Genomic DNA, 23,831 nt, shown 5'->3' with positions numbered 1-23,831 from the left:
AGTAGCAGACAAAGCAGAAGAGGAGAGCCTATCAAATGAAGCAAGACTGAACTCCATTATGTAAGATCCCTAAAATCTCTGCTCTATCTGACATAGTGAAGAAAACTATTTGACTTTTCTGATTGACCTTTTTCTCACTGAAGTTGTAAGAATTTTTTAAGTATAAAAGGAAAATTTGATGAAATTCATGGAAAGCAGCCAACCTATTATTTAATATTCCACATGACTGGATAATATTATTGATGGATAATATGCAATTTGTTGGAATATAGTAAGGAAACTCATGCATAGTTTTTCCACTTATATGTGCAATTTGCTGTGTAAATTAGTTTTCTTCATTTTTATTATTTTTTCTGGAGATGGAAGAATAAATGGAAATTAAGAGAGATAGCATGAGGTACAGTTCTTTTCTGTAGGACTATATTTCTCTTTTCTAATTTTGTAAAACTCTTTCATAAATATGTTGGGAAACTACTGTGAAACAAGAGGGCATTCACAATAGCATCTTCAAAACAGAAAAATTATAAATAATGTTCCTGAAACCTAACTGTGGTATATCTTATGAGTTTCTGAAAGCAATCTTCATAAACTCATAAATCTTGTAATTTTTGTAAGAAAAATGCTGCAGACTTTTGGATACAACAAGACCTGAGCAAAACCTTTATCTTTTAAATGAAGCTAAACTAGTTTATTTGTGTATGTTATAGAACAGCTAATTTTTGCTGAAGGTTTGTTTGAAAGGTACTCATTCTATTGTTCTCTGCCCATGGGCTGTCCTGTTATTTTTATCAAAATATAAACAAAAGAAGTTACTTTAATATGACTACATAGCTCTAATTTGTCCTTGTCATTTCTACCCTGTGCAAATTTCCCTGGATCTAAGTTTACAACCTCATTTGTCTATTTGGTTTTCAAGATGTGAGAGGATTTCTAAGGCACATTTTCCCCTTACTGGCTGTAGCAGATTTTCCAGCTGTTGTCTCACAAGCTTGCTGCAGTGACACACAGCTTTAGAAGGGCATTGAGACCCCACCAGCTTGCAAAGTCTGACGAATATTTTCATACTGACTTGGTAAATGAATCACAACCCTTGTGAATTGCCTGAGGGCACAAAGCAATTCAAGGGAAGAGTCATTTAGAGAACTCATCTTTCCAGACTCCTGTTCTCTCTTCACTAGTTAACAAAGGTTTTTTTGTAATCACAGTAAAATGCTGATTTCTGAAAGTGAGGAGGGATCACTCTGTACATGCTGTGTTCTCATAATCTTGTTTCAGCATATGCTGTTGACCAATGGCAGAGGCAGAATAACTGAATTAACTGGATCTCTGATTTGAGATAGTCCTCAGTTTTTCTATTTAGGTAAGAGACCTCATATTCCTCCTCAAGCAGGTGGAGGTAAAATACTATTTCATTAATGTGATTAATATGCATTCATTGGATATAGGGAGGATCTGCATTTAACCCAGTTCTGAGCAGGCCTGGCAAGACCTTGTTGAGCTGTATGAGCAACCATCTCCTACATCCCTAACAAATGTCTTTGGGAAAAGAGGGCAGGAGAATAAGGGAGGCTGGAGAAGTTCAATATTACTTTTTGAAACTTGCAAGAGCAGCTACAAGAGCTCTCTCAGTTTCAATCTTGCATCTCTTCCATCATGGTCTGGAGTCACACAAGTGTAATTTAGATTAGACTGGAAATGTGGAAACAATTTGGCCAGTGATGCATAAGGAACAGAAACCAGTTCTCCCTTTCTGATCCTCTTCTGTCAAGAGAGAGAATAAAGAGCAAATCACCTCTGCTTCCCTTATTAAAATATGATTCCTAATATTCAAAGGGAAGTAATCCATAGAATACAAAGGCACTTTTAAGACATAGGTAATTTAGAGGGTGGCAGAATGTCTCATTTAAGGCTAGTGGAAATGCAATACAACAAGGGATTTGTTGAAAACAGGGAAGTTTTAAAGTAAACTTTTTCATGTGTTCTTTTCACATACTGCCTGTTGCAACTGTGTTTTACAATAACACAAAATTGCTGTCATTAATAGTATGGAACTATTTTGCCTGCAGAATTAGGCTCAGCAGGATGGATTATTATTAAATTGCAGAAAACATTAAAATAAACTCTTTTTTGTATTAAGGGTATTGAGGTAGTAATCTGGATAAAGTTTTAGAACCATGATGCAATGTTGAAGATAATGTAACACTGCAAAGTAGAGTACCTAGAGTAGATATGGCAGAAGAAATTAAAGTCTGTCCTTTAGTTATCAAACCATCAAACAAAAACCCCAGCCAGTCACTGAGACTGTTATGAAAATCCTGTCAAATCAATTAAAGCTGCTTTCCCCCTGGTTTTTTTCATGCTGGCTGAGGCCCAAACAAAAGACTTGTGATATCTCAGCCCAATTTCTTTTTGACTTTCTGTACCTTGCAGAAAGGTGAGTGAACATCCCATTTTCATATTATTTCACTGCAAGTCTTTACAACAGGGAGGTCTGTTTGCAGTGCTGTCAAACTGACACCAGAGTGCACACCCAGTATGTTCTCACTGTCACTGCTGGTGGACCTGGCATTCAGATCCATTGGCCATCTCCCTGATGCAGAGCATGGGAGAACAAGATGCCTTGGGTTCTTTCTCTGAGCTCCCAACATCTATCCCAACAGCCAGGATTCACACACAGCTTGGCAATAGTGAGGTGCTTGTGCCATGCTGTGAGAAGGCTCTGGTTGCTCTTCAGCCCCAAAAGAGGGCACTGCCAGGGGAGTCACAGTGATGGTTTCTTACTAGATTTTGTAAATCTCATGTGGACACAAAGAAATTATACTGATGTCATCATCTGAGTAAACAAATATGGAATTTCACTGAACTGAGAAATAGGTTCTGTATTTTTATTGGAATAAAGGATGATGGATGATCAAAGCATCCAAGAGGCAGATATATGTCAATGCAGAAGACTCTAATACAAGAGAATAACACACTGTGCTCAAGCTCATGGTAATTCTTTCTTTGTGAAAGGTAAATACTATTATTCTCAGGTTAGAACATATTTTCCCAAACTGAAGTTTTAGGGAATTTCATTCCTTTGAGGTCACTGTCCATTTTTATTTCATGATTACCCAAAAAGCCATGATTAGACCCTAGGCACAAGGAGGACAGGAAGCAAAGAGAGGGATTGAAAACTGGTCAAATTAGGAAACATATGGAGCAAGTTTGTTGGGTGAATATTTGTTTCACTCCAGTCTTGTTGATGCTGATGTGGAACAGCAATGCTGCTTCTCTCCCAGGGCAGTCAGTGCATGTTCTGTAGCTGCAGCCAGAGGATTGGCTCCCAAGGAGCAAGGATGGCATCAAGAGCAGGTAACAAATATTGCTTTCTCAGATAATGAGAAAATAAATGGTGAGAGATTTTCAAAGATATTTCTTACCCACAAACTCACCTTCTCCCCTCCTTCAAACAGAGAAGCATGGTTCATTTTTCCTTAATGCATTGTATAGTGGGGGTTGAAACCTGCAGGTTGAAGGCATAGTGCTGTTATTATTACTTACTCATATAAAAGACAACACAGGGATTTCCATCAGTGAATCTGTCTCTCAGAGTTAGGTTTGAAATTTGCAGTCGTCAGCTATCTGGGTAGGTTTAAGGAACAATTTCTGTTATTTGTAATATATGGAGCAATAAAATGCTACCAAGAATGATTAATAGCCAAAGTGAAGCTCCGACATTTCATCGATCTGAAAAGCCATTTATTGCAAGTATATGAAAGCAAAAGAGATTATCGCTATTATACAACAAACTATAAAATCAGAGAGGAGAAAAATGCATCTTTTTCTTCTTGCAGAGGATCAAAAGGTATTCTGCACTTTTCCTCTCTGCTGGGTTTTCCATTGGAAACACATGTTGGAGGCATGAGTGGGATCAATAACATCACAGAGCTTTAAATACTGATTAAATGATCAAGGACTGATACCTTTGAGCATAAGCTGAAAAACTGTTCACAAAAGCAGCTGGTGCAGAGCAGAAGTGACTGGACTGGACAATGAGGGTTTTGTGTGCAGATACATTTGAATTTTTCTACCTGGAATTCTGTGCTTGTTACATAACCTCTCTTGATTAATGGAGCCCCTGTGCCAGGTTGTCAGCTGCAGCCAAGGTGTGACTGGCACAGCCAAGGGGAACTGGCTCAGCCTGCTGCTACTGAACCTAGGACAATAAGCCATAGGAATACTTGATGGCCTGGATGTTCCTGTGTTGGTTCCTGACCGCCTGAAGGCTCTCCTTCACACCAAAAAAAATGTCCAGTCCTTTGGCTTCACACTGGTCAGAGCAGTCCCACAGAAATTCTGACTTCAAGAGAACATTCCTGGAGGCCACATCCTCTGGCCATGAGCAGACAGCCTTTTGCACAAAGCAAGAAAAAAGACTATTCCACTGGGCCACTCTGACAACTAGTGATGTCTGGGGGACCTAGAAAAGTTCAGGTGCATTAAGAAAATTCAAATTTGTTGTATTGAATGTGTAAGTGATTCTAGTTTTGTACTTTTAGTTCTGAAGTGGAAGAGGTCTTAAGAAGGTATTTAGAGAGAAGTCATGGTAAGAAGAGTTTTCACTTTATTCCATGCAGTAGAAAGGAGTGACCAGAATTAGGGAAGTCTGACTAGGGAATGTTGCATGCAGGTGAACTTTTTTTTGTTTATTTTAACCATTTTTCCTGGCTATGCTCCTACAAATAATTTCAATAAGATGAATTTAAATAATTCACCTGTCCTTGTGAGGCAGATGAAAATTAGGGTGTATTGCCTCTGAGAGACAAGTAACTGGCTCTTTCCTGTCTCTTGAAAGGTGTGTTCATGCAACACCAATGATTTCATTAAATCAATGAATATGAATATATCCTATGCAATACTGGATGGAAGCACTACCTTGCACACTTTCTGCTTCTCCCTGTCTGCTAAAGACTTTCTTTATTGGATATTCTTCTACCTAACTGCTTGCTATACACAATCTTTCCCTTTTTTCTCCTTAATACAAATCAACTATCTTTAGTAAGAATGAAAATTTAATAACATGTTACAGATTCAGATGAATCAATAGCTCTAATGGTTTGGAAGAGAGTTTTGCCCAGTTGATTAATTTGGATTATCAAATTCTGGAGACACAGAATACAGTTCATGGATTTTATGATGCCCAGGATGGCTTTGCCTTCATCCAGGAGGTAACTGACGATACCTAATTAATGACAAATGCTTCAAACACATTCTTGCTGTAGCTACTATAGTCTTTTAGCTGAACTCAGCCATTTATCTTTCTTTCTGGCTCATTAAACTCTATTTTGAGCTCTACTAATACACAGCTAATGTTCATGTCTTTAAGAGCATTTGCAAATCAGTCACCTCTGCCCTGGAATTAGCTCTTAAAAAGTCTAAAAATCTACAATCATGTAAATCAGAGTGCATATCAATCCTTCAGGGTCTTTCTCATTTGAAGGTTGAGGGGATATTTTCTCCTTTCTCCTCATGAGATCTCTTATAAATTTTATGGCTAGATTCTGGGTATCAAGTGTTTCTCCTCAGAGGAGCATTTCCCAGTATAAAGGAGTCCCCAGTGGGACAACACATAGATATTACTAATGTATCCATCAGCAAATTCTCTAGACAGCAGCCACAAAATTGAGATTTGGTAGTAAAAAGAAATTATTTTTTTTTTGCTACAATAGCTGAGTTGAGAAGCTAGAAAAGAGTCTTAATTTAGGGTGACTGGAAATAGAAGTGTTGGGATTTTTTCTTAGAATGCAAAAAGGGTATTCAGCTGTGTCTGGCATCAGGGTTCAAACCCAAAGCAGGCCTGCATAAAGGACTGCTTTTTCCATCTGCCAGGAGCATACCCTACTCACAGCATTTGAAAGCTATCTTAGCAGAGGTCACCCTTAGCAAATGCCCTTTTCCTCTTCAGTTGTGCCTATGTGAAAAACAAAAGTCTCTCTAGAACTATTTTGGAAATTAAATTTGCATTTTTAATAGCATCAGTATGGCTCCTGCTGTGTTCTTCAACAAATATTATCTGATACCCTGTATGAGGTTTGCCTCAGTTTGTATGTAAAAAACCTCTGCTCTTCTGAGGTCAAGTGACTTTATTGGATGATCTGTACCTTTGAAAATTTCTCTGACTCTTTGTTACCTATTGAAGGGCTCGGCAGTTCAGCATTGTGATCTGAAATTGATTGGGATCAGACTCATTCTAATCAGCTCTGGCACAGAGTAAAATAACATAGGGCTCTCTGCCAAGAACAGTCTGATCTCAGCTTCTGGGTACTTCACAGTGAAGTACTGCAGCCCCTGGCCTTCCATGGAGAACAGTTTTTTCCCTAAGGTAAGGATGGAGAACAGGTTGCTGGATTAGCAATGCTTTAATTTTGGAGGGCCTGTAAGGAATATGGAGAACAGCACCTGGTATGCTCCCAGGAGATTTGTGTTGTGTCTTGCACAAGTGGAATATCTTAATGCCTTTTCAATTCGGCATCAGGAAGAAAGAACTGCATTGACCCACGTGTGAAACACGAGAGCTAATTCTCACTGGAGACAAGCAGCCACAGCAAATCAAAAAGATTGAATTGTAAATATTGTATACTGCCTCTGTCCCTAGCAGAAAGTGTTATCTATGTTCTAGTTTGTCTTTATGTTTTATTGAGAAAGATTCCAGGACAGCCATGGTCATGTCTTTGGGGAAAGGAGTAGAACACAGACACTCGTGGATTGTGTATCAGCTGCTGGAGACACCAAGTGATTGTTTTGGAGACATTGGTCTTCAGGATGGGCTTTTCCTGCTGGCTTATTAGCTTCAAGAATAATTTAAACAATTCAGTTTGATTCACTGCCCCATAGATGGGACACTACTTTGTCCTGTTAGTGTTCTCTTTTCCCTTATGAGCAACTGATAATGATCTCCTAAATCTCTAGAGGGAAGCTTAAGGAAATAGCCAAATGTCAAAAATATAAGCAGCCTCAGGGTTAGAATGTGGCATGCATTTAGTTAATTTTTGTTTCTTTCATACAAATTTAAGTCTTAGTTAATCATTATGAGATGTGTCTCTGAAGGATGGCTGGAACTATGCTGTATCCTTTTTCCAATGTGAAATTGCCACAGGCACCATATTAAATTTTATTGTGCACATTTTCTTTTAAAATTATCTTCTGTGCAACTTTTTCTTGTGTCTTCAAATGAACACCACTAAAATGAATTAAAAGAGCAAGGGGACCAATAGGTGTTACAAAGACAATATTGTGTTATGAAGACAATATTATAATGTCAAACTAAAGCTGTTCAAAATCAATTGCAGAATGTTTTGCAATTATTGTATAAATTTGGCTTTCCAGGTTTATGGCTTAAATTTCCATTTGGTATGAGACTCCTGAGTAATGCTGGAAGTTATTTTCATGATGCCTCAATTTACCAAGTGCAAGCAAAGTGGACTCTACGTTGCAATACAAGCTTATTGTAAGATAAAGGAAGTCATATAACACTTCAGAGTGATAACAATAGGAAGAATCCCATTATCAGTCTTTCCATGTGTGTAAACACACACATGTATATTTCTGGATAGATACTGCCTATGACAAACCTAATAATCTAATTGAATTAATGAGACAACAACTTGGAAATTCCCACATACAGACTTAGCATGAAATTCACTTTGGACACATACCTCATCTACTCCTAATCTTCCAGTGGTGGAAAATAAAGGTGTGCTTGCATATTGGATGACTACTAGGCTGTTTGCCTATTTGCATACAAATAAAAACAATTCCAGTCTTTGATCTTGCATATCAATGAGTTCTCTTCAAAGGAAATTATGCCATGACAGCTTTGCTTTGACTTCACTTTGGGCCAAACTATGGTCTTTACTTCTGCTGTCTATCTCTGCATTCCAGCTGGTAGAGGAGGGTGATGTCCAACTCCAACAGCATAGGATATTTAAAGAATGACAAAGTAGAGATGCTGTAATGCAAAGCACATTATTCTAAAGTAGTTCCTGATGGGAGCTATCTGTGCCTGGAGTGCCACCTAGTAGAGTTCATGTGAAAAGAATACAGGAATTGGAGATGCTGCTGCAGCTCATTTGAAAATTATGTCCTGAGGAGGAGAAGGGTCAAGAATCCTTTTATCATCTTACATATGAGAACAAATGAATTCAAAGATGCAGTGAAATCAAAGTCTTTAGACAGTGGACATGTGAGAAATTATGAAGATTAAAAAAGGCACATACCTAAAGAAATACATCAAGGGGAGAGATAGAAGAGGAAAAGATCAAATCTCCTGAACACCTAAAGAAATTCTGAAATTAAGTTTTATCAGTATTAAAAACACAACAAAAGTGTAGTGTAGTAGAAAAGCAATCACTACCAGAATGGAGATCTAAGAAAATGCACTGTTAGGAAAAGATGAAATAGTTCAAAGGCAACAGAACAGATATATACATAAAGTGGAAGTCAGTAAAGAAACAGAACTGAGATTACAAAATAAAAGACAATGTTGGGGCAAAAGTGAATGAACATGAGTAAAGGCTGGAAATTAAGAAGTTCCTTACATGTAGGAGCAGGTGGAGTTGGATTATTTCTTTGAAAAGAATGATGTGGCAGGTGTCTATAATGACTGGAGACTCTGCTTCATGACTGAGGTTAAGTCTTCTACCATTCAACCCCCTGAAAAGAGTAGGCCTCTATATGGCTTTCCCCATACAGTAAGCACTCTATGCATGATATTTTCTGATCTTCAGGAATGCATGGCTAACTCACCCTATTGCCTTTGTAAGATTCAGAAGTACCTGGAATACAAACTAACCCATCACTTCAGGCAAGCAAGGTTAGGTTCCTCTATGAGTCATAGCAGTAATGGGGCCAGCTTAAAAATTGTAGTTCCTTGCCTTTGAATTCTTTCAGGTTTTTCAGTAGCAGCAATACAATTTGCTTTTTATTGTAATGTTTTCTCACTGCTGCCACAAAGGCAGCAGCAATTGGCAACTGGCAGAAAGCTTTTCTCTGTCTTGAAATCCAAATAACTGCTAAAGGAAGAATGGTAGTTTCACAGACTGTGAAAGTATTAAAACCCATGGCAATAAAGAGATCTCTGATTAACAAAACCCAAACAATTGAAAAGGATACACACACAAAAACCTCAATTCTTTATACAGCAATCCTTCAGTTCCCTCAGTTTCACCCAAGCTAAATTAAAATGAGAACCTTCAGGCAAATAGCCATTAAAGGAAAACTCTTAAAAGGAGAATGTACAATCTAATTATAGTGTAACAAATGTGTACCTTTCATCTACAAGGCTGGTACTCCAAATTATAATAGTCAATTATGATTATATAATCTATTAAAAAGAACAACCAAAGTGCTATAATGAAAAGGGAAAACCTACAAAAGAACATGAAAGACATCTCCAGTGGCTCAAAGTGGCGTAACAGGAGTACCCTATATAATTTCCTTTCTTGTGTATCCTGTATTTAGATTATGTTCCAGAGACAGGGGAGCTGGCAGTCACTTCCTGAATTCTCAGGAATGCACTCTCTACAGCCAGTGCCCACTGAATTATTTTTTATGCTATCCCATGAATGCAACTACCTGGAAGTAAAAGGCACACAACTCATAACTAAATCAATAAATCACAGCTAAAAGAAATACTTGCTTTTATTTTGCAGGTCATTCACATATTTGCAAAAAGTCCTTCCTTCCTTCCTTCCTTCCTTCCTTCCTTCCTTCCTTCCTTCCTTCCTTCCTTCCTTCCTTCCTTCCTTCCTTCCTTCCTTCCTTCCTTCCTTCCTTCCTTCCTTCCTCCCTCCCTCCCTCCCTCCATCCCTCCTTCACAATTTTTTAATTACATAATGACACAATTAGAAAAAATACTGCTTTAGCATGATCAAGGTTATGGAATAGTTTCTATTCTACTCAAATTAACAATTAGAGCAGGGCCTTTCAACCTGAAAAGATGAAACAATGGGAGATAAGAAAACTCTATCATAAATGTTAGAAACATGACAAATAAAGAATCTATCCATCACCTTTTCAAGTATGAGATGTCTGGGGGCTCAAATGAAACAAAGAATTTACTTTATGTGTGGGTCAGCAGAGGAATTTTGTAATAGGATGTGGTAGATAGTAAATCTATTCAGACTCAAAAGTGAATGAACAAATTCATTAAAGAAAAATAATCCAGCGTCTCTTGAACCAGTAGACTCTACCACTGCCTTAGGGACTATCTGAACTGTGACACTCTGGAGGTTCTGGGAACATTGGATGTTGCTACCTTGTTCCTGCTCTCTTCTCTAGACATCTGCTATCAGCTGCTGTCAGAGACAGAAATAAGCCAGCTTTGCTGCAAATGCTCCTTAGGTGAAAATTAAAAACTTATTTAACTCTAATGCATTTCCTATAAATTTGATACAGCTTAAGGGGAGCAGGCTAAAACCAGGAGGACTAAAATTAGGTCTGTTTGATCCATTCTCTCTGCATTGTCTGTGATCATACAGTGGAAACCACAAAGCTCCATGTTCATTTTTGGTCAAGAGTTTTCTCATGTATAATATCTACACTATATCTGGAGCTTGCCATTGCTTAACTTTCCATCTCTAATCTCGTATTAAGAAGTCCAAATCTCTAATAATTGTGGTTCATGGCGTTACTGTTACTAAAAAAATTTTAGTTCATATTCAAAACCTGATCACAGGTAAGTGAAACCTCTCTCTGGTACTTTCATAGTAAAACCTGTGCCAAATATCCTTTAACAAAACAATTTTAATGACAATATATTTGTTCAATGTATGCTAAAATTTCTTATTCCTTTTCCTCAGCTTTATTTCTTTTTTTCAGCTATAGATTATTATGTAATGTTTTTATTTCTGCCTTTTGAGAACTCTCACCTATAAGAACCTGATTTGTCTTCTATGTATTTCTGTTTAATATGATACTCACCTGCATATTCAGTCAGGATCAGATTTGGAAGTAAATTTTCACAGACATATATCCATCAAAACGCCTTTCAAAAATGCCCACCAATAAAAACCTCCCAGGAACTTACACTTAAGCACTATCAGGGAAAAAAAGAATGGAAAATATGACTGCAGACAAACTGAGAGTTTCATCTACATGTGGGGTTTTTTACAATGCTGAACTGTGTAGTGTTGCATGTCCTCCAACAATTCCTGTGGGTGATGACTAATTGCAGAAATTAATAAGAATGAATATTGTAGCCTGAGAATTGCCACGTGAATGTATAAACAAGTTGCAATGCTTTTTCTGACAGCTGCCTCAGCTGTGAGGAAAGCAAAACGTCATTGATGAGAGCAAAGGCTCAGCATACCAATTTTTCTGGGAAAAGTATATCAAACCATGTCAGTTCCAGGAACTGTTCTGTCCTGCCCATCATGGCATTTATAATAAGGCTAAGTCCACTGCAAATTTTTGTTTACAGAGCAATGCTGTGTTTGTTTCATTTTGTTTTCCATTTAGTGCATATTCCACTTCATATAAATAGCTCTTCCGCAGAGCAAGTAAGTTAACCAGAGCAACCACGAGATGGGTCTGAAGCATCATGAATCACTTGGAGACAGGCACTTACTCTGACAAAATCTACCTAAGCCTAGATTCAATAAATAATGCAGGCCCAAATAATGCAGGGTAGGTGTCTGAACCCGAGCCTGCTAACCTCACAGGGAAATGCCCTGTCACTCAATTGATAGAAAGGGGATTTCTGAGTCAACAAAAAATATCGACCCTTTCAAAAGTAGCATGTGAAATTCTGTTCAGCTTCCACAGGTTTACCTTAAACAATCTTCTTTCAGAAATATTTGTGAATGCTCAAGCAATGATTGCAATGGAGTGCTGTCTAGGATATATTGATGGGTAAGTGTAGATATTATGTCTCATTTATGCACCAAAGAAACTTTTCCTGGTTTTTTTAAAAAATAATGCACTTGTGTCCAGCCCATAGAAGTCCAGAATTCTTGAGCAGATTGTGCTGCCTGAGGAAAATATTTTGCCAAAAATGCTGGTAAAATACAGTGTAAGAAATATTTTATGACTGTTACTGGATTCATGTTGGCCTTTTTCTTCACAAGTACCAGCCACTGTTTCCCATGCTTCAACACTTGTTCACAAAAGCCTGAGTCACCAGATTGTAAGTATATATATTGTTCATATCAATTTAGTTCAAAAATATTAGTAAGAAAACAGCATATATATGAAAGACTGCAATCCGTCTGAGTTTGGCTTTTTTCTCAGTAGCATGCCGTGCCTGTGGAATATATCCAAATAACAATTAATTGGGAGAAATCTTACAACTGCAGGATGACTTTTATGGGGCAGTTAATCAATGTACCTTTGTTTGCTTCACAGTGTTTGTTAATGTATATTTTAATAGAGTATTAATCTTGTCCATAGAATACTACATGCAAAAAAACCACCCTCTTGCTTTGCTTGACGTACTACGCACAGATTAATTAATTAACATACTTCATTTTGACACAGAATTATATATAGAGAGGAAAACAGAATAATGAAAATGGCCCCATTATTTTCCAGTAGCTCTAAAATTTAATTACAGGAGAAAAGAGTCTATTCTCTCCATCCACCATGTTTTTACAATGGAGATAAAAGATTGTGATGTGGCTTAAAGTTAAACCAGGAGACGCCTGCTCAGGGGTTACTTGTCCATTACCAAATGCCGATTCCCATTCCCAGGCCACAGCCTGTTCACTCAAAACAATCTGAGCTTTCCAATGGGGTTTACTTGAATTCAAAACTGGCTTATGCACGTGGTGGTTTTGAAGGAAGCCTTGACAGTGAACCTTCGATTTCAAGGGGAGTGTTAATGAAGTTACTTGAAGCACCCTAAGCCCTGTGGATAGCAAAAATGGGCTAATGAATATAAAACTGGTGACAGCGCCTTGCTTTCGTTTGTGGTTGTTATGGTTCGAACTGCGTCAAGAGTTAATGCCATGAGCGTGCAAATATTTGGCCACCTGTCTCAATTCTGGACACTGGTTTATGCGGTAAATCAGCGGTTTGGAGAGCGGTAACGCGAGCCCGGGGGCTCGGGCAGGCCGGGCGGGAGCGGCGGCGGCGGCAGCGCCCGGCACAGCGCCGGTGCCACCGCGGGCACCGGGCACCCTCTGCCCGACACCGGCCCTACTTCCCTCCGCCTCGCCGCTCCCGTCCGCCCGCAGAGCCGAGAGGGGACCGGCCCCGGCTCGCACTGAGGAGCGGCGGGCGCGGCACCGCCACCCCACGGCGGGGAGCGGGGGCCGCGGGGCACGGACCGCGGTGACTCCCGGGCCGCGGTGACTCCCGGGGCGCAGGGCACGGACCGCGGTGACTCCCGGGTCGCGGTGACTCCCGGGCCGGCCGGGGCGCGGACCGCGGTGGCTCCCGGGGCGCAGGGCACGGACCGCGGTGGCTCCCGGGCCGCGGGGCACGGACCGCGGTGACTCCCGGGCCGCGGGGCGCGGACCGCGGTGGCTCCCGGGGCGCAGGGCGCGGACCGCGGTGGCTCCCGGGGCGCAGGGCGCGGTGGCTCCCGGGCCGGCCGGGGCGCGGCGGGGGCGGGCAGCGCCGCAGGAGGGCGGGCGGCGCCGCAGTGAGGCCGCGCGGGCAGGCGGCGGCGGCCGTTGCCATGGCAGCGCTGCCCCGGGCCGGGGCCTGAGCGCGGGGGCGGGCGCGCCCCGGGCCGGGCCGGCACGGGAGGGGACGGGAGGGGGTTAAAGCGGGCGGGCGGCGCCGCGGGGGTCGCCGCCGGGGGCAGCTCGCGGGTGGTGTGAGGATGAGCCGCGGCGGGGGCCGAGGGCCGTGCTCCCAGCGCACAGGGAGGCTGCGGAGGTGAAGCCTCTGTCCCTCGCCGGGCGGGATGGAGACTCTTGATGCTGCAGAGGACGTGTTTTATGAGGAGGAGGAGGAGGAGGTGAACTGCTACGACTTTGAGCCTCTGCCGACGCTGCTGGAGGATGAGGTGAGTGAGGCAGGTGCGGGGATGGAGCCGCCCTTGCGCTCACCTGTCGGGCCAGGCCGCGCCGCCGCCCCGCTCCCTTGCCGTGCGCTCCGCCCGCTCCGCCGCTGCTGCCCGCGGGCCCGGCACCAGCCCGGGCTCAGCCCGCTCCCCGCACCTTCCCGCACCGCAGCACGGTCATGCTCCTCGAGTGCGGCTGTCTCGTCACTGCTGGCGTAGCCGTGGGTTCATGCTGCAGTCGGCAAGTACGTGTCCTTGTCGCACCCCATCGAAGGAAATCTACACGGGCACAGCAGTTTCCCGAAGCTGTCAAACACTTTTTTGTACAGCCGTATATTGCTGCCCTGTGCTAAAAGGCCTTTGACACCGGGAAATAAAACCCAAAAATACCAAACTGTTAAATCTGTTTGTTCAGTTGTTATGCCAAATAAGCTATTCTTGTCATCACATTTGTCTGGCTCCAGTATAGATTTTTGCCCTTGCATTTTGTTGTTCTTGCTCATCTTTATATCATTTAACATGAAGTGTCTTCTTACCCCCTTGTGAATGTTGGGGCAAAATATTTGGAGATTTTTTTCCTTTTTAAAGTAAAGGTTTGGTGAGCCATATGTGAGCTGCTCCTTCTGCAAACCAAATCTTGTTAACTTTCTGACTTCCTATGTCTAGAATCTGTGCTGAATCAGGAGTTAAGCGCAAGTTTGAAACCACAAAGCCCCTTTCAGCTTTCCTGAGTCACCCAATGTCTTGGCAGTTTGGTTCTTCCACTCTCTCTAGTGTTCAGGCCCTCTCAGTCTGGCCCATGCAAAATCTAGGAGGAAGGTGATAATGGCCTTGTTTTTTACACATTTAGAGTATTTTCTCAGAATGGAGAAGGCTAAGGGTCAGCTTTTCTGTACAAGAAGGAACGGGGCCCATTTTTCATACCTGCCCAATGTATACTTTGATTGTGGGTTCCCACAAGTCCCATCTATTTAATTATTACAGAAACATTGAAAGTTTCAGTATTTTTCTTGGGAGAATGAGCATGACGTATCACCTGGTGATAAGTTAATAAAAAAGAGCTGCTATGAGGAGTACTCAGCTTACTAAGGCAACCCAGTGTTTTTCTTCAGGTGTGATGAATGTAATGGATGGCATTTGCTATGTTTTCTGTGATTCTGGAATACATTGTTTTGAAGTTTGTGTGAATTATCATGGCAAAAAAGGTGTCAGAAGACTGTGAGTGCTGTTCTACTGAATTCTGAGCTGCTTAGTCATTTAGTGGAATCTGCTCTTCTGATCATTGTATCAAGTATAAAGCATGATGATAAAGTTGGTGTCTGATGCAGGTGCTTTTTTGCCACTATGTGAAACAGCAATCTGCCTGAGCTGAAGAGCAGAAAATGCTAAGGATGAGGATGTGTTTTAATTTCCTCTTTTTACCAGAACTTTCTTCATTTCATAGTCCTTAATATTCAATTTCAAAATTTTTAAGAAATGATCTGTGGACAATTAACTTATTCCTACACTCTCTTAATTATCTCTGCTTAATTATATGCTACTGAACTCTTTTGTACTTGCTGAAGAAAATATAAGGGAAAGCTGAAGACTAAAGTGAGCAGTTAAGCATGATTGCCTGACAGGTTTGCTTTTTGTAGTTCTTAATGTTAAAACCAGACACTTCTATATTAAAACCAGACAGGAGTCAAAAAAGAGGCATCAACCTCTCTGATATCTACCACATTTGAATGAAACAACTTCCAGTGGTCCAAAGTACTGAAGCAGTTGCTCACCAGAAGCTTCAGCCTGCCAGAACCTCCTGTGTTACAGTTTTAAAAGGATGTTTTTCCACAGTGATAACTTTTGGTCTGTGTTGCTTTGGGGATACAAGCTAGTCAAATGCAAGTCTCAGTGTTTTGAGTGCTTCACTCTGTCAAAGGCCTTGCTTAGCTGCAATAGCAGCTTTAATAACTGAGGTCAAGGAAGTGTGATCATTTGGGAAATACGTGATTGCTGTGAAGTAAGTAACTTACTGCCCTGTAGCACTGGAAATAGAAAGGCCTGCAATATGGTGGTGGTGGTATTTTGCTTTATCTTTTTGTATTTTAGTTTTATAATCACCTAGCCTTCCCCTGCTGATGGAAGCCGGGGAACATTCATAGGACTGTTTTCCTTTTTTTTTTTTTTCTTTTTCTGTATGACATAAATTTCTCATCCCTGGGAAGGAAGATAAACAGCTTATCTGACATTAGAACATTACCTTTTGCCTACCTCCCAAATAACCACAAGACCAAGATGTTTTGCAAGTTTGTGCTGTAGATATCGTTGCTGATAATTACTATCTGCAGTGGAGTTCAGCCTCAAAGCTTAACTCAGAAGTTCTCTCAAGACCTTATTGTGACTGGAATGTGATACTGAGATTGTCTTAAAGATTGAAGGTTTAATGTTTTCATTTACACTCTAAACTGAGCCTCTTTTGTCCACACACAGATGAAACTCATAGTTTTGCATCTTGATTAGTGAAGCATTCTTTTATTTCTCTGTTTTAGCAAATGCCATTGTGTCATCTAGCTGAAGGGTTCTAGGAGAGTTAAAAATAATTACTCGTTCATTGTTTTGATCATAGAACTTCAATTTTTTTAATTCTGTGCTGGCCATGGAATAAGCAGTGAGTCTCTTCTTTCCAGCCATATCCTCATCCCACCGCTGCTTGGTCTGATTCAAAGCCTAATGTTTGTAGGAGAGCTTCTTGCCATGTGTTTTTGTTTGCAGATAGAGGAACCTCTGCTGCTTTTCATGCTTGGAACAGCTTCCCTATGGAAATGTGAAAAGTCTCCTTATCTACCCTCAAACTCTGATGGCAGCATTATACAATTACACTAAGTACAGTACCGAGAAAATAAGATTTTGTGCTGAGATCTTTTGCTGTTCATTATTAAATAGGACTGAATTTGATGAGACCAGGATCCGTGATTAGTGATAGAAGGCACTGGAGTAATGCTGCCATTAGTAAATCAATCCATGTCTAGGCTGTGTCTATGAAAAATAAAACAATTGAAAAGAGAAGCTAAGTTTGCCAAATAACAGTGAGTGTGCTTTATTTCCTACCTCATATTTATTTATTGAGCATTGTACTTTAGACTAAAAAGCACAATACACTTTTGGCTGAGGTTTGGTTCTTATTTGGAGGATATTATGAAAGCAGTGCTTAATTCTGTGGAAGGCATGTTAATAAACTTCTGTATATGATAACCCAGACATCACTGATGTTCTCCAGGGCTGAAGTAGGTAAAGAAATCTATAACTGTTCTGCAAGGGATTAAAAGTTTAAACCACAGCAGTTTTCTGAGCTGTAAGATACTTCACATCCTTTTTTGCTGATAATGACATACTTTCTTTTTTCTCTATGCTAAGCAATGTGTTTCTACATCTTCCATTTGGGGTATATTTAATATCACAGGGAAGCATAGTCTTTAGTCTTAATTACTTATAAACGAGAAAATACTGTGTAATTAATAGCAATTATAGCTCTGATACAAAGTAACCTCTGTAGATTACCTTCCATTTTCATTACCTTATTTCTCTTTATAGGTGGAATTGATGTTTTGTTTGTTTGGGTTTGTTTCCCTTTAAGTTAGTGAAAACTTTAGTTCTGTAGCCATGGGTAATGTATTGGGTGTGTATTCCAAAAATGTCCATAGAAAGGCTGGTTGATTTGGGCCAAGCAGTGTTTCTGAATATCTTGACCAGGAAAGCCACATTAGAAACACTTTTCTTTGGGACTGGACTCTCAGCCTTACTGTGATAATAGGGTCAATGCAAGCTGGCTACAGTTTAGGACAGCAACTTAGACACTTAAGTCCATGAGCTGATTTGATCACTAAAAGCTCTGGATATAATGGGGAGGCCTAGGATAACCAAAGTGTTTGGTTTTAAGTCCAAGTATTAAATGGTCTACAGCACTGAACATTACAACAGCATCGTTCTTAAGACAAGCTAATCTAAAGGGAATTTTTTCCCAGATCACAAATGGTAGAGAGAAGTGCTGTGAAGAGAGTTTTTTAAAATAGTTTATATAAAGACATCTGGGAGAGCTTGAAAGGCACGGGTGAAACAAAATGTTGTCATTTAGTCTCTCTGCTTTTACCTCCAAGTGGTCTGTTTCCTTTGATGTAGTGTTGATGTAACTTCATACCTCCCATAGTATTTTTTTATGTTGGCATACTGTGGTGTCTTTGTTCAGGTTAACTGTGCTTCTTAAAACATCTCTGTGTTAAGAGCAAAGTCATGCACTTGGTGTTTCTTGGGGTGTTAAATCAGTGTCCTAGAAAGTCTGAGAACTTGCTGGAAACATTACTTGTAGCCAATTGTGTCAAATGTAATCTATCATACAGAAAGTAGTGTCATGAAATCCAGGGTAATTGATTAATTCATATCTTGGCAGGAGAATGTGTCCCTTGCTGATATTTTGTCACTGCGGGACAGCTGTCTTACTGAGCAAGATATTTGGGCAATTTGCCTGGAGTGTTGCCATTCTTTGAAGAGCATTGCCCATTCTGCAATCTTCCAGACACTCTGCATCACTCCTGACACTTTGGCTTTTAACACCAATGGCAATGTATGCTTCATGGAACAGCTCAGTGGTGAGTATTTGTGTTTCCAGGTCATTTGGTTTACAACTGTGGAAACTCATAGTGAGAAACTGCAGTAAAACATTACATTCTATTTTGAAGACTTACAATTAAAATAAAACTTATTTGGGAAGGGGTGTGTGTATGTACATGTGAAACTACATGTTCAGTTTTGTACTTGATGAACAAAGGCTGTCCTGAATTTGCTTAGAAAATTCCAGGGCATGTCCTTCACCTCTTACAGATCTTCTGATTTCATGGGTATGTTCTATTTCTAGAGAAGTCTGATATTCAGTGTATCTTGGTGACTGTGGCCATAAAAAATGGAGCAATTCTATTTGCTATTATAAAGGAATGTTCTCTCAAATAAATGCCTTTTTTTAAAAAAAAGTCTCTATTGAATTAAAATTACTATTTTTTAAGTAATGATTTTCAAACTTGCCAAGTATTGGGACTGGCTGAGAAATTAATTTGAATATATTAAAAACCCATATGTAGTAGTATGGAAGATGTTCAGACATCACAGCAGATGAACAGGGAGTTGCTTGACTTTAGAAAAAAATAAACTTTGTTTCAGCTTAGACTAAAAAGCCTGGTATGGTTGCTGTTCCTTTCTCATGTGATGCATGTCAAGATGATGGCTCTTAAGACTCCTGATGATTTTACAGAAGAGTAAAGAAAGCCAAACACCTCTTACTCTATGGTACTTTTAAAATTATGTTGGCTTGTAACTACGAGAACCATTCAGATACACACTAGTTAAGTTTGTTGTGATTTCTTTAACTTCATTTTTTTTTTTAAATTTCTGTCAGGTAAGTGTTTATTCTTTTAGGCAAAGATCTAGATCACAGTTTAGAAAAAATATTAGAATAAAAATGAGATAAGGTAACATTGCAACAAATGAAGATTTGCTGCCTCTTTAGAATTAAAGATAGTATTTCATATAAATGGAACATCATAAAATTAATAAAGATGAAAATATATCTTCATAATTTTTGTGATATTTGTTTTTTATTAAATTCCTTAAATAGACATGAGACAACTTCTAGTTCCATATTAATAGGATAATGTGGAATCAATTTCCTTTATTTTAAGGAGCTTGTCATACCTTGAAATTAAAAGAAGAAAAAGAAGCTGGCTTTGTATAAGCCAAGGGTATATGAAAGACTTGTTGAAGAGCATAAATCTAATGGATGAAAAATGCCCCTCAACTAAGATCTTTGCTTGTAGCTGGGAGAGAGAAAAATCAATTTCTTCTTAAATGTTTTAGCCTAATTGAATAGCTGGCAAACAATTGATCCAGGAATGCTGTATTCAAGTACTTAAAATGTGGGATAACAAATTCCTGTGCAAAGCAAATGTATAAAGATTTAGTTCCCTGAAGGCATGTTAGTCTCTAAGGAAAAGACTTTTCATTAGTTCTTGTTAAAGAAAGGTATGTTTTCCATAGGAATGAAAAAAAGTTATGCCTGTGTTCTACTACCCTGATGTTACACTGTGTCTTTGGCTCTTTCTCTCAGATTTTGTTACTGTTTGGTTAAAATATAGTTTGTTAGGTAGACGCTTGAGGAGGTTGTCCTTTTTGCTTCCCTGCAGCTGTTGCCTATGGATTTATTCTTTCAGAAGAAAATTATAACCTCTGGATTTGCTTTCCAGTGAGAGAAAATGAACGGCCTGTCATCTCTGCTTTAGCAGCAAGTTCTGCTTCCTGCAGGTTCTGTGGTGCTAAAGTGACAAACATTCAATAGGATATTCTGCCAAGGGGCCTGATACCTTCTTGTCTCTTCAGATCTTATAAATTCCCATTGTAAACATTATATTTAAAGAATACAGTGAGCTCTGCCAGTGATAAGTTAAATACTTGTACAGCCTTTAAAGTGTTTTAGTTCCCTTCCCCTTCTGCTTCCTCTGCCCACCCCCAAAATCAGGAAAAAATATGGTGGTGGGTAAGGAATGCAAAATTAGTTGCATAACCCTCTTTTTCAGTAGGAAAGTACATTTGGGAATGTCCTAAGGAGCTGTAAATCAGTTACTGTCATCTGGCCAGTCATCTATGCCATGTAGCTGACACGTGTGAATCTGTAAAAAAGTCCTCTCTAGTAGTCTCTGCTGTATAACTGGGTTTAATAAAAACATATAACTTCTAAAGTAAAGGCACAAAAGTTCTATTAAATCTAAAGTTATGACTCTGTGCCTCCGAACATACTGCTTTTTTTCTTCTTGTTAAGAAGGGAAACACACTTTTTTGCATGTAAATCATCTCAATCATCCTGACTTCCCAGAAGGATAGATTAGGTGAGTTGGATATGTATGTGCAGAGTAGGTTTTTTTTAGTTGTGCTCTTGTTTAATTCCTTGATGTTCTTTACTGGGTTCATGTGATTTAAGTGCAATATGATACTGTGTACCTGCTTGGATGCAGAAACAGCATCAGTCTGTTATAAGATGTTTCCTTCTTTCCACCTCGTCACTCAGAGTTGGCTGCTGCAGTAGCTCAGTTCTCTGCTCAGCAACACATGTGTGGGGAATTTACTTCCTCTACTCTTTTATCATAAGTAAAACAAACTAAGCAGAAGGGTCAGAGTTCTAAGCCAGCCTGTAGATGAAGAGACAATTAGCTGTTCAGAATGACTTTGCTGCTTGAACCCTTATCACCCAGGTCTCTAGTGGAAAATAGTGAATGGAAGTGTCCAGTTAATCAATCAAACCTGTAAGCCACAGCTGAGCCACACCAGCTTAGGTGATAACTGTGTCCAAACATAAATGCCTGAAGGCAAGAAGTGGTTAGATATGTTAAATGTATTTTTTTGTCTTGTTTCTTAGTAGGGAAGTTATGATCCCTTCTTGGAGAAAGTTTGGAAGCAGCACTTTATTTTACTTCCAGCACTAGAAACATGGATAACAAGTTCTTTGTATGTTGGTTTAGAGTGAACCAAAATACTGCTATATATGAAGTTTCTTTTGTATCAGAGAAAAGTTTATCATTAAATTTGCATCATCAAGTTGATTTGTGTTTTTTTTAAACAAGGCTACTAATTTCTAATCTGGCATGTTTCCTTTTGTTTTCAAAGATGATCCAGAAGGTGCCTTTGTTCCACCAGAATTTGATATCACCGGTAACACTTTTGAGGCAAGTTGATAAATTTATCTGTAACGTAGAGGGGGAGGTTAATAGTTTTAATACCTCTGGCAATACCAAATGCTCAGCATTCTCAGTATATAATTTTAGAACTTCTGAAGATTGTGAGCAGTAAATGGTGCTGTTTAGATATGTTTTGTGAAAATAAAAAGTAAATTTTAAATGCCATATTAATTTTTGTCATTCACTAACTGTTAAAATGTGAGAATCTATTTTGGCTGAATAATGTGTTGTGCTAAACCACAGCTGGCCTATATTATGTTCAATGGTACCCTTCACTAGTTACATTGGCTTGTTTGGGGACTACCCATGAACTTTTATGACTAAATATAAAATTTGTTTGCTATCCTCTTCAATAAAATAATTCAGGGAAGGGTAATCAGCAATTTTATCTTTGATTTAATGAAGAAACAGATTGCTATCTGTTGCTTTGCAATGCACAAATGCTCTACATTGTTAAATTAAATTAGATTTAAATTGTTTATACTAATTCATTAGCCTCCCAAGTCAACCATCTCATTGCATGCTGCAGGAGCACTTGCTTGCTTAATATCCTTTTTCTTAATACACTATTTTTTCTGGCATGTATTCTTAGATAATTCAAATGCTTTAATTAGCAACACCTTTAATTCAAGGTATGTTAAAATAATATTTAAAGTTCAATACAAGTGTCTTTTGCTTTTCATAGTTATAGCCTTCATAGTCTCATGTTCATAGTTCTGTGTTTCTTGATGGGGGGAGGTGGGAAGGAGGAGGAGGAGAAGTGAACCTCAGAAGTGTGAAGTACCACATGTTAAATGAGAACGACAAGGCAGGAAGGGTGGTAGATTAGAATATGAAATAGTGCAGTCTTTGAAGGTTAAAGAGGCAAAATATCAGTTGTTGCTTTGCTTTACTAATGTATCTACTCAGGGCAGCAGAGCTGTAGTGATTCTGTGCTCACCCTCCTCCTCATCGCCGTGATGGTTTGTCAGGAGTCTTTCTTTGTGGACAAGAATTGTTAGGAGGTGACCTGCATTGCCTGTAAACTTGGTGACTGTAGAAGCCTTAATATTCACATATCATTGAGGAACATGAGACCCAAATCTGACTGGTTTTTGTTTGTTTCTTTTTGTTGTGCTTCCGAAGCTGGACTTAAGATTTTACATGAATATGTTCTTCATCCCTAAACAAGCTTCCAAGACCTGACAGAAAAACACGAGTTTCGTGGAATTATTTGCTTCTTTGGTCAGCTGATCTCCCCCAACCCTTTTTCCTTGTCTAGAAGTTGCTGAACTTGTCTGCATAAAGTAAATAGATGCACTGAAAGAGGTTCAAAGACCAAGGAGATGGAACAAGGTGAAAGAGGAATTTGGGAAGACTGTAGTAATGCTAAGTGACCTGAAATTTTTGTTCTTTCTGATAGACAAGGCCGTTGTATTCCTTTTGGATAAAACACATCTGTGTACAGATTTGTTGTTTAACTCTTCTCTTTCAACAGCGTGTACAAGTCTGTTAAGCCCCAGTGAATCCCAATACCAAGCACAGCACAATCAATTAAACAGTCAGTGAAAGCTGTTTGAGTCAGGAATGGCTCTGAACATTGACCCTTTTACTCCTTTTGCAAAGGTCAGTGAAGATACATGAAGGTACAGGTTTGTGTGGAAGGAAGCAGACATGCTCTGCCTTCTCTTGTGCAGTGGGGTAAGGGCTGAGTGCACTGATGTCTGTATGTTGCTGCTGTTTCATTATCTAGCAAGTTGGGAAGCCTTCCAAAGCAGGGAGAGCAGTGCTACAACGGTGTCTTGTTGCCTCAGCTGTTTCTCAGTGACCACCCTAGAGCTATACACAAGACTGAAAAACAAGGGCTTTCCCCTGAATTAAAGCAGAAATGTATTGTTTTATTCTGAGATTTGTGTACATTTGGTCAGACATCTATGGGATTCATACTATTTGTGGAACTCTCAAAGCTTTACCTCTTAGCATGCGTAGAGTTTGGTTGAATTTTTAAGTGCTTTAGTACCAGACCAACTTCTGTCAAGGATTCCATGCTGATCTCTGCTTGTTTTTATTTTTCAGTTTCCAAGATATGCAATAGGTTAATGCTTATGTAC

General features: G+C 39.6%; 1 protein-coding gene across 1 annotated transcript in view; it reads left to right on the top strand.

Annotated features, from left to right (window-relative positions):
• Positions 1-13,772: 13,772 nt before the first annotated feature.
• Positions 13,773-23,831, top strand: part of KNDC1 (kinase non-catalytic C-lobe domain containing 1) — a 57,180-nt gene continuing 47,121 nt past the window's right edge. Inside the window, exons 1-3 of the mRNA XM_056495290.1 lie at positions 13,773-13,993; positions 18,414-18,612; positions 21,671-21,729. Of these exons, the coding sequence (XP_056351265.1) occupies positions 13,892-13,993; positions 18,414-18,612; positions 21,671-21,729 (360 nt within the window). The 5' untranslated portion in view covers positions 13,773-13,891. The remainder of the gene's footprint in view (positions 13,994-18,413; positions 18,613-21,670; positions 21,730-23,831) is intronic.

Source organism: Oenanthe melanoleuca, chromosome 6, assembly GCF_029582105.1.
Source record: "Oenanthe melanoleuca isolate GR-GAL-2019-014 chromosome 6, OMel1.0, whole genome shotgun sequence".
NCBI lineage: Eukaryota > Metazoa > Chordata > Aves > Passeriformes > Muscicapidae > Oenanthe > Oenanthe melanoleuca.
Note: the sequence above shows the minus strand (reverse complement) of the source record. Positions and strands in the feature narration are given on the sequence as shown.